The sequence below is a fragment of the Trachurus japonicus genome, chromosome 23 (genome assembly GCF_045865225.1).
Source record: "Trachurus japonicus isolate A0001 chromosome 23, Traja_1.0".
Lineage (NCBI taxonomy): Eukaryota > Metazoa > Chordata > Actinopteri > Carangiformes > Carangidae > Trachurus > Trachurus japonicus.
Genome location: NC_140929.1, coordinates 1,173,218 through 1,189,151, shown reverse-complemented (window position 1 = coordinate 1,189,151; position 15,934 = coordinate 1,173,218). Strand labels below are relative to the sequence as shown.

General features: G+C 39.3%; 2 protein-coding genes across 2 annotated transcripts in view; both read right to left on the bottom strand.

Annotated features, from left to right (window-relative positions):
• Positions 1–243: 243 nt before the first annotated feature.
• LOC146962248 (uncharacterized) lies at positions 244–1,119 on the bottom strand. The gene has a single exon (XM_085769919.1). The coding sequence runs from the start codon at positions 1,117–1,119 to the stop codon at positions 244–246; it is 876 nt and encodes a 291-aa protein (XP_085626045.1).
• Positions 1,120–8,693: 7,574 nt separating this feature from the next.
• LOC146962246 (filamin-C-like) overlaps positions 8,694–15,934 on the bottom strand; it is a 110,976-nt gene continuing 103,735 nt past the window's right edge. The window contains exons 47-51 of the mRNA XM_085769644.1: positions 14,818–14,950; positions 13,539–13,715; positions 12,166–12,384; positions 10,861–11,067; positions 8,694–9,366 (exon numbers count right to left, since the gene is read on the bottom strand). Of these exons, the coding sequence (XP_085625770.1) occupies positions 9,179–9,366; positions 10,861–11,067; positions 12,166–12,384; positions 13,539–13,715; positions 14,818–14,950 (924 nt within the window). The 3' untranslated portion in view covers positions 8,694–9,178. The remainder of the gene's footprint in view (positions 9,367–10,860; positions 11,068–12,165; positions 12,385–13,538; positions 13,716–14,817; positions 14,951–15,934) is intronic.

Here is a 15,934-nt window from a genome sequence, read left to right as displayed (position 1 = left end):
AACAGTCCTCGGAATGTCATTGGCTGAGCTCTAAAGCCTCTTGGGATTCCTTTGAAATTCCCTCTGAAATTTCCTCCTCCTGGTTTGTTACACTCACGAGCAAAATGACCAACCAGTCCACAGATATAACACACTTCAGGGACTTGTTGAAAATTTGGATTGAAATGACCTCTTCTTCTTCCTACATTTCCTCGACCTCTTCCTCTCCATGCCTGCTGCTGCAGACCAAAGGTCGGCTGTGCATTATAAGCTACAGGAACCATTGATAAAGGCCTGACACTGACACTGATTTGGCTGTGGTGGTGGCTGTGGCTGTTGCTGTGGCATGGACTGATTTGTCTCAGGCTGGTTCTGCATAACTACTTGCTTCTCCTCCTTCTTATTATCCACCAATTGAATTTGATTGAGCTGTCTGAGGATCTCCTGATCTTGCTCCTTCTGTTCATGCTCTTTCTTTCTATACAGCTCTACATGGTGTGCTATGTGATCTGTATAAACACTCTTTGTCATGCTCCCTAGGCCAACCACTTCTGCTAACTTGCTCCTCACTGACGGAGGCAACCCCTTCTGAATCTTAGCTCGCAAGACTGATTGTTCCAGCTGACTCTCCTCTGGATCATTCCCTGTAACATTTCTCCATACCTGATAGGCTCTCGACACATAGGATCTCGGATTTTCTTCTTGTCCTAATGATTCAACATGAATATTATCAGGGTGTACATTTGTTGGAAATGTATCTCTTAACGCTCTATACAGTCGACCTCTATTTGCTGCAAACAGCTCTGAATCATTCACAGTAGATCCCACATATCGATTATATCCAGCTTTCTGTAAAATCTCTTCCATGGCTGGAACCCCAATAATGTTTACCAGAAGTCTCTTAAAGTCTCCCATGGTAGGCTTCGTTCCCAACATAATCTCTTCCAACTTTAAAATCCAAGGATGTGCTCCATCTTGAAGAATGGGTAATTTCTCAAACAAATCTTGCATAACTGTATCATCCCAAGATTTATACACCAGATTCTGTCCTCTGATAACCACCGGACAGATCTTATCAGACTTATCTTCCTTCCTTGGTGATTTTTGGGAGGCTTTTTTCAATAACTTTTTCTTTTGCATTTGCAAGTCCTGTAATTGTTCCTGTAACAATCTCCGGCCTTTTGGTGTGGTGTATTGGTCCAAATATTTAAGGCATTGATCTATGCTTTTATCAATCCTACTTAAAGTTTGTCGTCTCTCTTCTTCTTCCCCAGAAAGAGGTTTTTTCTTGGCATGCCTTCTTGAAAATGAAGGATTCTCATTATCCATCTTTGACCCTCCTTTTCAAGCAACTGGAGAATGTCAAGCTCTATTTGTCTCTTTTTATATTTTTCATCTCTTTTATTTATTTTTTATTGTTTATTATTTTATTTTATTTTTTCGATCACCTTATATATGGACACCAGCAACTTTATTGTTTAAATGATATCTTTATTGAGTGTTTCTTCTAATGACCATGGATAGTCAATTTCAGAGCAATTCTTATACCCTTTCTTTAACACCTCTTTGATGCCTATAATTTAGGATTTTTCTTCTACACTAGTTCAACAACAGTAACTACTTTTGGATTGTTTACATCTATTTTATCAATGTCATGGCTCCCATTTATTCTTGTGCTTAACTTTAACTTAACTAATTAAATATTATTTAGTTTATTTTTATTGATTAATTCATTTATAACCTCTGTATTGCCAAGGTCAACAAAAGAAAGATGAAACAAATAACTTCAAAGGAATTCAAAGTCTTATCAGATCTATCAAATTACAAAAGTTCAACATCAGTTAGCCTTGATTAATCAGTCAGTTGCCAAGTCTTCCTTCTAAATAACTACAACATACTGTACAATTTTGGGTTTTATGTATGTGAGCAAATGAATGCACTCTGTTAATCCATACTACTAATAAAATTAAATGTACAACCAAATGTACACACTTTCATTTAAAAGCAACTAGTATTACAAAGAGTTTGTGGATAAAATCACACTGGCCTTGATCACTGGATCCAGATGCATGCACTGTCGTCCGCAAGCCTCAATCCTTGTGATCCAAGCCAGCTGTCCTCTGTCCTCCTCTAGACACACCTCTTAGGCTCTGGTCTCCTCCTTGAACTCTCGCTCCATGAAAGGAAGACAGACAAATAGTTCAGTGCTTTATAAAATCACTAGATGCACATTCCTACTGCAAACTTTTCCTTTCTTTCAAAAATTCTGTATTATAACTGGAACGTTATAATTTTATAAAAACATTCTCACTTTAAAGGTGATAGCTACAAGTTTAATTCCTCCTGGCCAGTAGCTCTCGCTCCAACCTTCCGTTTTACTGGTTGCCAGTTACAGCAGTCGACACATGACATCAACGTTCTAATGCTGTTGCCACAGAGACCATTCCATGCCGACGTTGCCAACGTAACCAGATGTAAATATATATATATTTCGGACCCGCCAAAACTTATTAAACAATTATTTATATACTATTTTTTAAAATTCAGTAAAATTAATACTTTTATTCTGCACCCCTCTAGACATTCTGTGAATGCATTATTTTTGAAAGATGTATCCTTTGGATAAAAAAGTTAATCAGGCTTTATCAAAAAAATTCTCCACTACATAAAAAAGTCCTTCTTCCAGGGCTCATATGTTTCTTACAGATTTATTTTCCAAAGTCCTCTAAACAGAGGCTTATCTCTACCAAAAAGTCCCCATAGAGAGCTCATATATTCTATCAAACGTCCTTTAAAAGTTCATTTATTTTAGACAAAATATCTTATCTCATAAATTCCTATTAATGTATATATTATCATTATTATCATTATTACTACTATTACTATTACTATTATTATATCTCCTGTTTCTCAAGTTATATTACCTCTTATGCCTTATTCAACATAGAGTCTATCACATTAGCCACATACACAACAAAATCAACAAACACAAAACATAATAGACAACAAACACAAAACACTCAAATGTACCGGTAAGTGATCACATATTTCTCTTGCTTAATAACTGCAGTTTCTTTCTACTTTTTAACTTCTTTTTAACTAGAAAACTATTTCAATTTCCCTATATTTTATCTCTCTCTTTAATTGTCCCACTTTTAACTTTATTCTACTCTTTAAATACCCCCTTTAACTTTCTTCTTTACCCCAAAATATCCCTTTATTCAAATTTTACCCCCCTTTTACCAGATATCCTAATTAACCCTCTTTAACCAAATGTCCAAATTCACCCTCTGTTACCAAGTATTCAAATTTACCCTCTATTCAAATGTACCCTCTTTAATCCCTTTATTTTAGTTAACCCTCTTTAACCCCAGTTCCTTTAAACCCACTAAAAACAATTCTTAACTTATATTATTACCCATTACTTAATCCCCTTTTTACCCCTTTTCTTTACCCACATACCCATTTTACCCCAAATGTCCTATTTTACTTTTACCCCAAATTCCCTATTTTACTTTTACCCCAAATCCCTATTTCCCTTTTACCCCAAATTCCCTATTTCCCCCTTTTTGCGTTGCCCGTAACGCAAACAAAAACCAAAAAACCCCCAAATTTAGGTAAATTTAGAACGACAACCTTCTTCTAATCATCAGAACAACAATCACCCACACAAAGATCTTTAACGGTGTGACCCAACAGCAAACAGACAGCAGCTCCCACGAGCAAACCAGCGCACACTTATGTGAAAAACTCACCCTTAGTAGAAGCCGGCTGTTGCGGGAGTCGGCCCAGTGGAGCTGCCAGCCAACGCTGAGAGGCCACAAACACGCCCAAGTTCGTGACGCCAAATTGTGGTATATTGATGTGTTGATGAAAAGGAGGGATCACCGCCGACACGTCTTCACTTGTGTTCAAAAAAGAAGTTTATTAACAAGTAGAAGAACAGTGTACAAAAATGCCGAATCCTGAAGCATCCCTGGTGCCAAAGTGGGATCTTCTTCTCTAAGGCTCAAAACCATGATCTTATATACTTTCTAACTCCAAAACTCCACCTTATATCTTATCTTATATCTTATCTATATCTTATGACAGGAATTACGTGTTCTATAAATGTTTAACATACACAGTTCATGTCTGTCGTTTATGGACATGAGACAGGATCCAACCTATAGAGTTTACGACCTTATGCAAGGCTCTCACGGGAAAAATGTGAACAACAGGACACACATAAAAAGAAGAACATAATACATGATGTTAAAGCTAAAAGTTCAGGTGAATAATATACTACAAGGTGATGAGTCTTATTTTAAGTGGAAAGAGATTAGTTTTGACTAGAAATGAGACATTTGGACAAGAAATAAGACAAATATTCTTGGAAAGATTTAGAGTTTTTTGCAGTGTGCTGGTCACCTGACCGACCAATCAGCTGCTGCCCCCCTTCTTTATGGGATCATTTCAGATATTTTCACAATAAAAGCCCCGTCCTGTTGAGCAGCTGAGTGTCTGGTGAAGATCTGCTGCCCCCTGCTGGACGGCTGCTGTAACTACAACTACTACTACAAACACAACTACAACTACAACTAGTGCAACGACATTAACATTAACAGCCTCTGTCTCTGTTTCTATAATGAACCGTGTAATTAATTAGATAATTAATGAGGTCATCAGTGACGCTGCTTCTTGTTCAGTTTAATGTTTTTACTTCTGTTGTTTTACTTTGTCACATGTGGAACAAACATCAGAGAGTAACTCTTTACAATAAGGAACTAAATAAAGACCTAGTTACTGAGGAACTAATGAGTAGTTACTGAGGAACTAATGAGGAACTAATGATTAAGTAATAGTTAGCTCCTCATTAGTTCCTCAGTAACTACTCATTAGTTCCTCATTAGTTCCTCAGTAACTACTCATTAGTTCCTCAGTAACTACTCATTAGTTCCTCAGTAACTACTCTTTAGTTCCTCAGTAACTACTCATTAGTTCCTCAGTAACTACTCTTTAGTTCCTCAGTAACTACTCATTAGTTCCTCAGTAACTACTCTTATTGTGAACCATATTGTAAAGTGTTACCACCAGTTAAAGCCATGGATGTATTATGGTTAAAGCTCCACATTAAGTTGATTCATTTCAGCTCAGTTTCAGTTTGATGTTTTTACCTGAACAGCTGATTCTGTCTCTGTAGTTGTAGTTAGACCCCTGTAAAAGAGAGTAGCGACAGCATCGGTCAAGTGGAAACGCCCCCTGGTGGAGGGATATGGGTTTTGCAAATGCGCCCAAGAGCTGGCATCTCTGCATTGTTGGTGAATGAGTAAGTGTGGTGTTTTCAATCATTTAATTGTTGTGTCAGGAATGCTTGCTGTTTTAAATGATAAAGATAAAGTCCACTAAAGGGTCATACTGTAAGTTTGCGCGCTAAATTCAACTGTGTTAGCTAACTGTTCGCCACTTAAGCCTGTGTTTTCTTTAGTTTGTTTGTTTGGTCAAGCAAGTTATTGTGCTGCTGGCTTTTATTTTATTTCCATGCGAGGCTTTTTATGTTATTTATTTTGACAGCTGGTGGTTGCCTAGCAACGGTAAAGCGTTCGCTCGTCCCCTTCTGTGTTTGTCCGCTGTGTGACCGGTAGTACTGTAAACAGCTCCGTGTGTTTTTATTAATTATCTTTTTTTTAATCAAAATTGGAGGAAAAACTTAACATAATACGTTTTGGGTTTGATTTTGTCACATTTTGTAATGGTTTTTAAGTGTTGTCATCTTTTATAGCTGGGCCAATAAAAAAAAAAAACACAAAAAAAACAGTTGTTCACATTAATGTTACAATTTTGAAATAAATAAATTATAAGCATAACTTAATATGACCAAGGCACCTAAAAGCAAAAACACAGCAGTTTTCATCAATTTACCAGCAAGTTGGCAACACACATACATTGGAGTGAATGGGTTTCTTGGGCGGATTTGCAATACCCATATCCTGCCACTAGGGGGAGAATAAAGTGACCACGGGAGTCTATGGTGGTGTCGCTACTCTCTTTTCCAGTGCTCTAGTTGTAGTGAACCTGGGTCATGTGACCATGTGACCGTGTGGACAGACTCCGCCCCCTCTGTGTGACATCATGTGGACAGACTCCGCCCCCTCTGTGTGACATCATCAGCAGATGAACTTTAATTATGCCTGCACAATCTGAACATATCAAACACTTTAAACATTTATTCTGATACATATAAAACCGACTATAATAAAATGTCACTCGCTGTGTCAAAGCAACATCATCATCATCATCATCTTCTTCATCATCATCATCATCATCATCATCATCATCATCATCATCATCATATAAGACCAATGAAAACCACAGGAGGAGAAAAACAGCTGAGTCACAGTTCAGTCGCTGCAGCTTCACACAGGAAAACAGCTGATCGATGATGTCACCGCGGCCCGATGATGTCACCGCGGCCCGATGATGTCACCGCGGCAACATCTGAACTCATCTCCGGTCTCTTCTTCACACGCTGCCGTCTCTCTAACCGTGTTCACATCCACTGTTTTTATTCACATCAAGTGATATGGGATTAAAACAGTAACATTTGTTTAAAGAAAGGGATAGTTCAACATTTTGTCACCGTAGAGTTGTTTTAGAGGGAAATACAGAGACTGCTTGATGAAAAACTGTCCCTGAAGGCAACGTGCATCAGTGGTTTTGCATGAATTTCCCTCTAAAACAACTCTGTGTGGTAACGTTGTGTTATTATCTCATAGCGTGGTGAATGTGCAGCTCACAACTTGTCCACCAGAGCGTTGTGGAGTTGTTGGATTGTGTATTTGATGAGTTTGATGATGAGGGAAACCAAGAAATCCCATAATGAGCCTCCGTAGCGTAGCTCTGAGCAGCTCACGGCTCTGCTCCGCCGTTCTAAAAACAGCTTGCACCGACAATTAAAGGTAATGAACCTACTGCTATGACTATAGGGATTAATATGGCAATGGGCCAGTTTGACTAAATGTTGAACTATCCCTTTAAAGGGATAGTATCATTTTTTTAAAGTGGGGTTGTATGACCTACAAATAGCCCCTAAATACTTTAATATTATAGTATAGTGAACAATGGAACTGTGTATTTTTTTTCAGGTAAAACCTCTTTTAGGCCGTGAAAATAGGCCGTTTCTTTGGGTCTGTTCACAACACTGTATGTTGTAAATCTCTGGGCAGGGCTATTATGGGCTGGCGTTGCTAACGGGAGGAGTGCAGAGAGTCTTCTACTGCAATTAAAGTACTTAGGGGCTATTTGTAGATCATATAACCCCACTCTAAAAAAAATGCTACTATCCCTTTAAATATCAAATTATGGATAAAAAGTGAATACAGTCGATCTCATCTGATTTTCTCTTGATTGATACAATTCACACTAATATTTTTTTATCGATCCTCAGATAATTTGACAGAACAGAAGTGGATGTAAACACGGTGAGAGTCCAGATCGGTCGTCACGGTGACGCTGCTGCAGAGACTCAGGTTCAACAGGAGAAAACCAGAGTTTGGCACAAAGTGTGAAACAGTCACAGTGCACGAGGGGGGAGGAGGGGGAGGTGGAGGGGGAGCACTGCAAAAACTCACAATCTTTCCAAGAATATTTGTCTTATTTCTTGTCAAAATGTCTAATTTCTAGTCAAAACTAAACTCTATAAGACTCATCACCTAAAAAATAACTTGTTTTTAGATCATTTTCACTTGTTTCAAACTAATTTTGACTTGAAATAAGTAGAAAAATCTGCCAGTGAAAGCAAGTTTTTTGTGCTTGTAGCCTAATAAGAAAGAAAAACTTGCTCCACTATCAGATTTTTCTACTTATTTCAAGTGAAAATCTGCTTGAAAGAAGTAAAAAGTGTCTAAAAACAAGCTGCTGAGTGTTATTTAAGTAGAATGAGATTTGTTTTGACTAGACATAAGACAAATATTCTTAGTAAGATATTGAGAAGCCCACTGAAACAAATTCGACATGTTGATATGGCAATAAAGTATTGAATCTTGAATGTTGAACGGCGGCCGCTGAGCTTCGTGGTCGACTCTTCCACCCAAAGAGATGTTAACGACCTAAATCTGTGAGTTCCTGTTTCTTCTAAACACACAGTCCAGCAGCAAAAAGAGAACAACAGGACTAAACCTTTAAACCTGCAGCCAGTCAGACTCAGTTTCAAGCTGCTTTTTATGTGATGAGTCTTATTTTAAGTAGAATCAGGGTTCCTACACATTTTAAATTTCCAAATTCCATACTTTTTCCAGACCCTAATTTCCGGATTTCCACTACAAAAAACTGAAACTCTTACCAAGAATATTTGTCTTATTTCTAGTCAAAATGTCATTTCTAGTCAAAACAAATCTCATTATACTTAAAATAAGACTCATCACATAAAAAGTAACTTGTTTTTAGACACTTTTTACTTCTTTCAAGCTGATTTTTCGCTTGAAATAAGTAGAAAAAATCTGATAGTGGAGCAAGTTTTTTCTTTCTATTACAAGCACAAAAAACTTGCTTTCACTGGCAGATTTTTCTACTTATTTCAAGTGAAAATTAGTTTGAAACAAGTGAAAATGATCTAAAAACAAGTTAATTTTTAGGTTATGAGTCTTATTTTAAGTGGAAAGAGAAAAGTTTTGACTAGAAATGAGACATTTTGACAAGAAATAAGACAAATCAAATATTCTTGGAAAGATTTTGAGTTTTTGCAGTGTCTCAGTAAAAAAATTTTTAAATAATTTGTGACATTTGAGTAAATACCGTAGATGTGTTTCACATTAATAAAGCATGCAATTAATCATTTGTTTTCATTATTCTGAATTTGTATGCCATTATGAAACCAAATCATTTCCAGGATATTGTAGCTAGGTACAATAGCGCATAGCCTAACCCTAATGTGAATAAGACCAAACCCAGATAAGTATTAAGATAAATATATTTCCATACATTAGTTTCCGTTTTCCATACTTTTCAAGACCTGGAAATGTATGAAATCAAATTCCATATTATTCCATACTTTCCATACTTGCGTAGGAACCCTGTAGAATGAGATTGTTTTGACTAGAAATGAGACATTTTGACTAGAAATAAGACAAATATTCTTGGAAAGATTTTGAGTTTTTGCAGTGAGGAGGGGGAGGAGAGGAGGAGTAGAGGGGGAGGAAGGGGGGACGTGATGCATTGAGGCTCAGGGGACGGTGACGTGGAAGGGGCTCCCCGGGACGTTGTCGTCCCCCCACTTGAGGATGAGGATGTAGCTGCCCTGCTCCTTCACGGTGTAGGTGACGTTGTACATCCGGTTGCCCATGTGTTTGACGTAAACCTCCTCGCACGGCGTCTTGGGCCCGTGGACGCCCACCATCAGCATGTTGGTTCCTACACAGACAGACACACACAGACAGAGGGGACACGTCAACGTCTTAGTCCTGTCATTTTATCAAAAAAAAGGTTGAATGAATTGAAAAAAGCTCTGAAGAATCCCATTAGGGGAAAGGTTCGAAAAAGACCAAAATATAGCCCATTCATACACAGGGCCGTTGCTAGGAATTCTGGGCCCCCTTAAAGAATACTAAAGTGGGCCCCTCCATCTAACTTTTCCAGTTTTTTTTTTCTTAGACTACGTATGTATTATCGTTTTTTATTTAGCCTTCTTTGTTTTGATGCTAATGCAGCATTACACTGCAAAAATTCAAGTATCTTACCAAGAATATTTGTCTTATTTCTAGTCCAAATGTCATTTCTAGTCAAAACAAATCTCATTATACTTAAAATAAGACTCATCATAATAAAAGTAGCTTGTTTTTAGACACTTTTTTACTCCTTTCAAGCAGATTTTCCCTTGAAATAAGTAGAAAAAATCTGATAGTGGAACAAGTTTTTCTTCCTTATTACAAGCACAAAAAACTTCCTTTCACTGGCAGATTTTTCTACTTATTTCAAGTGAAAATTAGTTTGAAACAAGTGAAAATGATCTAAAAACAAGTTAATTTTTAGGTGACAAGTCTTATTTAAAGTGGAAAGAGATTAGTTTTGACTAGAAATGAGACATTTGGACAAGAAATAAGACAAATATTCTTGGAAAGATGTTGAGTTTTTACAGTGTACTATGAGTATTAGTCAGGGTCTTACACAGAATAAATCAGTCATACAAAGATTAGACTACTGGGGTTTTTTATGGGCCCCACTGGGCGCTGGGCCCCTAGAGTTATCATCACCTGTCTCCCCTATACAACGGCCCTGTTCATACATCTATTAAAATAATAGTTCACCCAAAAGTCAAATTTCATTTCTCATTATCTACTACCCCCCCTCATGTGGACTAAGGGCTGGGAGAAGTTTCAGAGTCCTCCGTGGCTTCTCTGAGTTACAGGGGGTCTCGGCGTAGCAGTGCATGTCCATATGATGGTTGCAAATGGATACCAACTGTCTTCATAACAAAAAGACACACCAAAAAACATCCAGATACCTCCATGCTGCTCGTATGTAATGTCCCTCTTGTATTGAAGCCCTGAAATGAGAAATTGCCCCGGAAAAAAATAAATAAGTCTATATTTCAAGCTTGTTTGTAGCAGAAGCTTCTCGAAGCTCCTCTTCCCGGTTCGTCAAATTTGGACAAGCAGCATGGAGGTATTTGGATGTTTTTTGGTGTGTCTTTTTGTTACGAAGACAGTTGGTATCCATTTGCAACCGTCATATGGACATGCACTGCTACGCAGAGACCCCCTGTAACTCAGAGAAGCCACGGAGGACTCTGAAACTTCTCCCAGCCCTTAGTCCACATGAGGGGGAGGAGATAATGAGCATGAAATTTCAATTTTGGGTGAACTATCCCTTTAAAATGACTGGACTATCTCTCTCTCTCGTCCTCACCTGCTTTGCTGCAGTCGACGGTGAACGTGTTCTTCTGACCCACGAAGGCCTTGGACAGCCCGGCGCCGCGGGAAACCACCTTACTGGCGTCGGAGGAGAACTTGGGCAGAGAGGCGAAGGCCCCGCCCATCACCGTCGCCTTGGTGACCGTCTCCACCAGGACGGACGACGTCTCGTGGAGACTGTGTCCCCCGGAGAGACGAGGTCCTGCAGAGACAAGAAGACAAGAAGACACGTGAATGAGCTGAGACAACGAGACGGAGGTTCTGACTGACGGCGTATGTTAGTTAGTTAGTTAGTTTCATTTATTGTCCACGGTTCAGGGCAAAAAGCAGGACAGCAGTGGCAGTTACATTACAACACATCAACGGGGCATGATGGTGTTCAGTGCCCCGATTGCATTAGGAATAAAGGAATTTTTAAAAATATTACGATTTGCCCGTGGCACTTTGTAACGTCTACCAGAGGGAAGAAGTTCAAACTCTAAACCTATTGAGTGGATGAGACGGATCGTTTGCTATTTTGACAGCTTCATTGTTGTAAAAATAGTAACAAACCTATCACCGTTTAGACAAATCTGAAATGATTGAAGAAACATTACTATTTCTGTGTGTGTGTTTCATGTTGCTATGTGTTGTATTTATTCAGTTTGGGGGAATCACAGTGTCTAGAAAGCATCAGTGGCTCAGCTGACAGGGACAGCTAACGGTAGCTAAGCTAACGGTAGCTAAGCTAACAGCGGTAGCTAAGCTAACAGCAGGACGTCAGCTGTTAAAACCCTCCCGTTGTGGGACACGACATGAAACTACTCCAGTTAGCTCAGTCATGTTGGAACTCAGATATCCGCTGGAGAAAATATTTGTTCATGGAGCGTTTATTGAGTCACTGAGTTATTAAAGTTAAACAGGTAGCTAACCGTTAGCCCGGCTAATCTATGATAACCATGACTCATTACAAAAATGTGCACAGAGAAATAGTAATGTTTGTCCAATCATTGGTTTTATAAACTTTACAAACATCAGATTAGTCTAAACGGTGATATAGTGACATGAAAAATTAGATAAATATAGTGAAACTCTCGTCCGTCACTATTGTTCGAATGCTGGTTTTCTACCAGGAAGTAGTTGGAAACAACAAGGTGATTCGTCCTATAGCGATAATAACAGAATGTGTCCAAACGGTCACTTTCAGCCTCAGTAGTAAAAAGGGTTAAAGAGACTTTAGACTCAGAACCTCGGGCTCAGACCTGAACCGGGTCTATGTAGCTACAGGCGTCGTGGCGATGACAAGGCTCCGCCCACTCACCTGAGACCTTGGCCTTGAAGGGGCTCCCCACGATGTGCTGCGGCCCCCCGTACTTGATGGAGATGAGGTAGCTGCCGGGGGCCATGGGGGTGTAGCAGACCTGGTAGCCCTCAGGACTCTCCTGGCAGTCCATCTTCACCTTGGACGGCCCGTCGATGGTGACGGACAGAGCGCCGGCGCCGGCGTTACAGGTGTTCACGATGAACTCTGAGGCCACGCCTGCAGGAAGACACCACGCCGTTTAAAGGAATAGTTCAACATTTTGGCAAATTGGCCCATTGCCATAAGATACATAGATAGATAGATAGATAGATAGATAGATAGATAGATAGATAGATAGATAGATAGATAGATAGATAGATAGATAGATAGATAGATAGATAGATAGATAGATAGATAGATAGATAGATAGATACGTTTATTGTCATTGTCATAACCCCTATAGTCATAGCAGTATAGGTTCTTTACCTTTGTCGGGGCAGGCTATTGAGCCGCCTGAAAAGCTCCTGTAGCAACAGGCTGAAACACCCTCAGTGCAAAACAGAGCGTTTTCGAAGGTCTTTTATCCCCACGTCAGTTAGACTTTTTAACATTTCTATTTAATTTGTAATGTCTGTCACACTTCTTTTTAAATCCCTGTGCACTTTAAATTGTTTTTTTTATCCATAGTTGTCTACCAGCAAGCACTTTTTTAATCTGTTATTTTGCCCAGCAGGTAGAGAGCACCGTAGCATTTTCTTCTTTTGTCTTCTTCTTCTTTTTAAAGTATTTTTATGAATTGTGTATTTCATTATTTGTTCTGTTTTTTTATTTCCTTTTGTTAAATGCTGCTGTCACGAAGGAATTTCCCTCTCTGGGATGAAATAAAGTATAATCTATTTATCTATTTAAAGTATTATCTATTATCAAACTCATCAAATACACAATCCAACAACTCCACAACGCTCTGGTGGACAAGTTGTGAGCTGCACATTCACCACGCTATGAGATAATAACACAACGTTACCACACAGAGTTGTTTTAGAGGGAAATTCATGCAAAACCACTGATGCGTGTTGCCTTCAGGGACAGTTTTTCAGCGTTGTGGAGTTGTTGGATTGTGTATTTGATGAGTTTGATGAGGGAAACCAAGAAATCCCATAATGAGCCTCCGTAGCGTAGCTCTGAGCAGCTCACGGCTCTGCTCCGCCGTTCTAAAAATAGCTTGCACCGACAATTAAAGGTAACGAACCTGCTGCTAAAACTATAGGGATTATGGCAATGGACCAATTTGATAAAATGTTGAACTATCCCTTTTAAACTGTCTGTACTGGATCAGTTGGGTGTTTTCAGTGCAGGTGTGTGTGTTGTTGGTGTGTATTGTTGGTGTGTACCTGTGGTTCCTCCCTCCAGACCCGGTCCGAAGGCCGACACCATCCCCGGGTCTCCGACCTGTCCCGGTTCTCCCACGCGGATCTTGAAGGGGCTGCCGGGGACGTGGCTGCCGTTGAAACGCACGTCGATGGAGTGAACGCCGTTTTCCCGGGGGATGAACCTGATGGCGTGTTGGTCTGTGGAAACGGGTCAGATCAGGATCTGTCTGGTTCTGGTTCAGTTCTTTAACCTACAGACGTCAGGATCAACGCCTGTATAGAGTTTAGTGTCGTCTGCATATAGTCTACTTGCCAACAATGAGTACCCGGAAATGTTGAGTACCCCAAAGTTTTATGTTAGAAATAGATAGTATGGGTCCCCAGTATTCAGAAACTGCTGGATGCTAACTTATATATATTGGGCAATTAGCATAATTAGCATAATTAGCATAAATTAGCATAAGTGCCTATATGGGCAATATTTCAACAAAATTGACTTGGCTGATCTGGGCAATATTGGAGTGGTTTTAGGGGTTATTGATGATGCTGAATCCATTTCTGACATTTTCAGAATTCAAAATGGCTGTCTAAACCGGAAGTGACCAGATTTTTTAATCCGTCAAAATCGGCCCACTGGCGGTTAAAATCTGGTCAATTCCGGTGTAGACAGCCATTTTGAATTTTGAAAATGTCAGAAATGGATTCAGCATCATCAATAACCCCTAAAACCACTCCAATATTGCCCAGATCAGCCAAGTCAGTTCTGTTGAAATATTGCCCATATAGGAAATTATGCTAATTTATGCTAATTATGTCTGTTATGCTAATTGACCAATATATATAAGTTAGCATCCGACAGTTTCTGAATACTGGGGACCCATACTATCTATTTCTAACATAAAACTTTGGGGTACTCAACATTTCCGGGTTCACAATGGGGCCCTATGGGCTGGCAAGTAGACTAATAGTGATGAACATTAACTCATTGAATGCTGTATCAGGGTTTTGATGAAAACTGGCCACTGTTTATCTTGGGATGGCTCAGGAATGAAGGCATGTAGAAATAAACAGTTTGTCCCCATTGGAAGTGGGTGGAGTTTCACCTTTCAAATGAGCTGTAGTGTGTGTCCATAGCTATAATATAGAATACACTACGGCTCTACAAAAACCGCCAACAATGGTCTAATGGTCTATGGTCTAAACTGCTGGCACCAGGATTAAAGCTTTGGAAAACACCACAACATCAATGAGTTAAGACTCAGATTCCCGGTCTGAACGCTGCGTTCCGATTGGCTCTCACCACTGTCCATCTCGGTGATGTAACACTCCTCTATGGCGCCCGACGGCGTGTGGATCTTGGCGTCGATCAAACCTCTGGCGCCGTTGAGCTGCACAGCGAAGGAGGCCTCCTGGCCGACCTTCAGACCCATCTCCTGACCACAGCACAGAGGCAGCTGTTAGTGTTAGTTACTTTCTATTTAAAGGTGCAGTGTGTGAAATGGGAGGAAACGGTGACATCCAGTGTTCAGATTCTAGATCGCAGCGCTCACCCCTCCTGTCGGCAAAGTGACGGTGGCCTCCGAGGATAAAAAATAACTTGTGCATGCAGGGCCGTTGTATAGGGGAGAAAGGTGATGATAACTCTAGGGGCCCAGCGCCCAGTGGGGCCCATAAAAAACCCCAGTAGTCTAATCTTTGTATGGCTGATTTATTCTGTGTAAGACCCTGACTAATACTCATAGTACACTGTAAAAACTCAACATCTTTCCACGAATATTTGTCTTATTTCTTGTCCAAATGTCTCATTTCTAGTCAAAACTAATCTCTTTCCACTTAAAATAAGACTCATCACCTAAACATTAACTTGTTTTTAGATAATTTTCACTTAAATTCACAATAAATAGAAAAATCTGCCAGTGAAAGTAAGTTTTTTGTGTTTGTAATAAGGAAGAAAAACTTGCTCCACTATCACATTTTTTCTACTTATTCCAAGTGAAAATCTGCTTGAAAGAAGTAAAAAGTGTCTAAAAACAAGCTACTTTTAATATGATGTGTCTTATTTTAAGTAGAATGAGATTTATTTTGACTAGAAATTACATTTTGACTAGAAATAAGACAAATATTCTTGCTAAGATACTTGAGTTTTTGCAGTGTAATGCTGCATTAGCATCAAAACAAAGAAGGCTAAATGAAAAACGATAATACATACGTAGTCTAAGAAAAAAAAGAAAGGGGGAGGGGCCCACTTTAGTATTCTTTAAGGGGGCCCAGAATTCCTAGCAACGGCCCTGTGTGCATGAACATGAAACTCTTGAAACGCGTTCTCTGACTGGCTGGATTATATATATCTATATACATATATATATAGATATATAGATATCTATATATACTGTATATATATACACTAGAATAATTAT

Coding starts and splice junctions, on each gene's coding strand:
- LOC146962248 (XM_085769919.1), bottom strand. CDS start 1,119: ATGCAAAAGAAAAAGTTATTGAAAAAAGCCTCCCAAAAATCACCAAGG.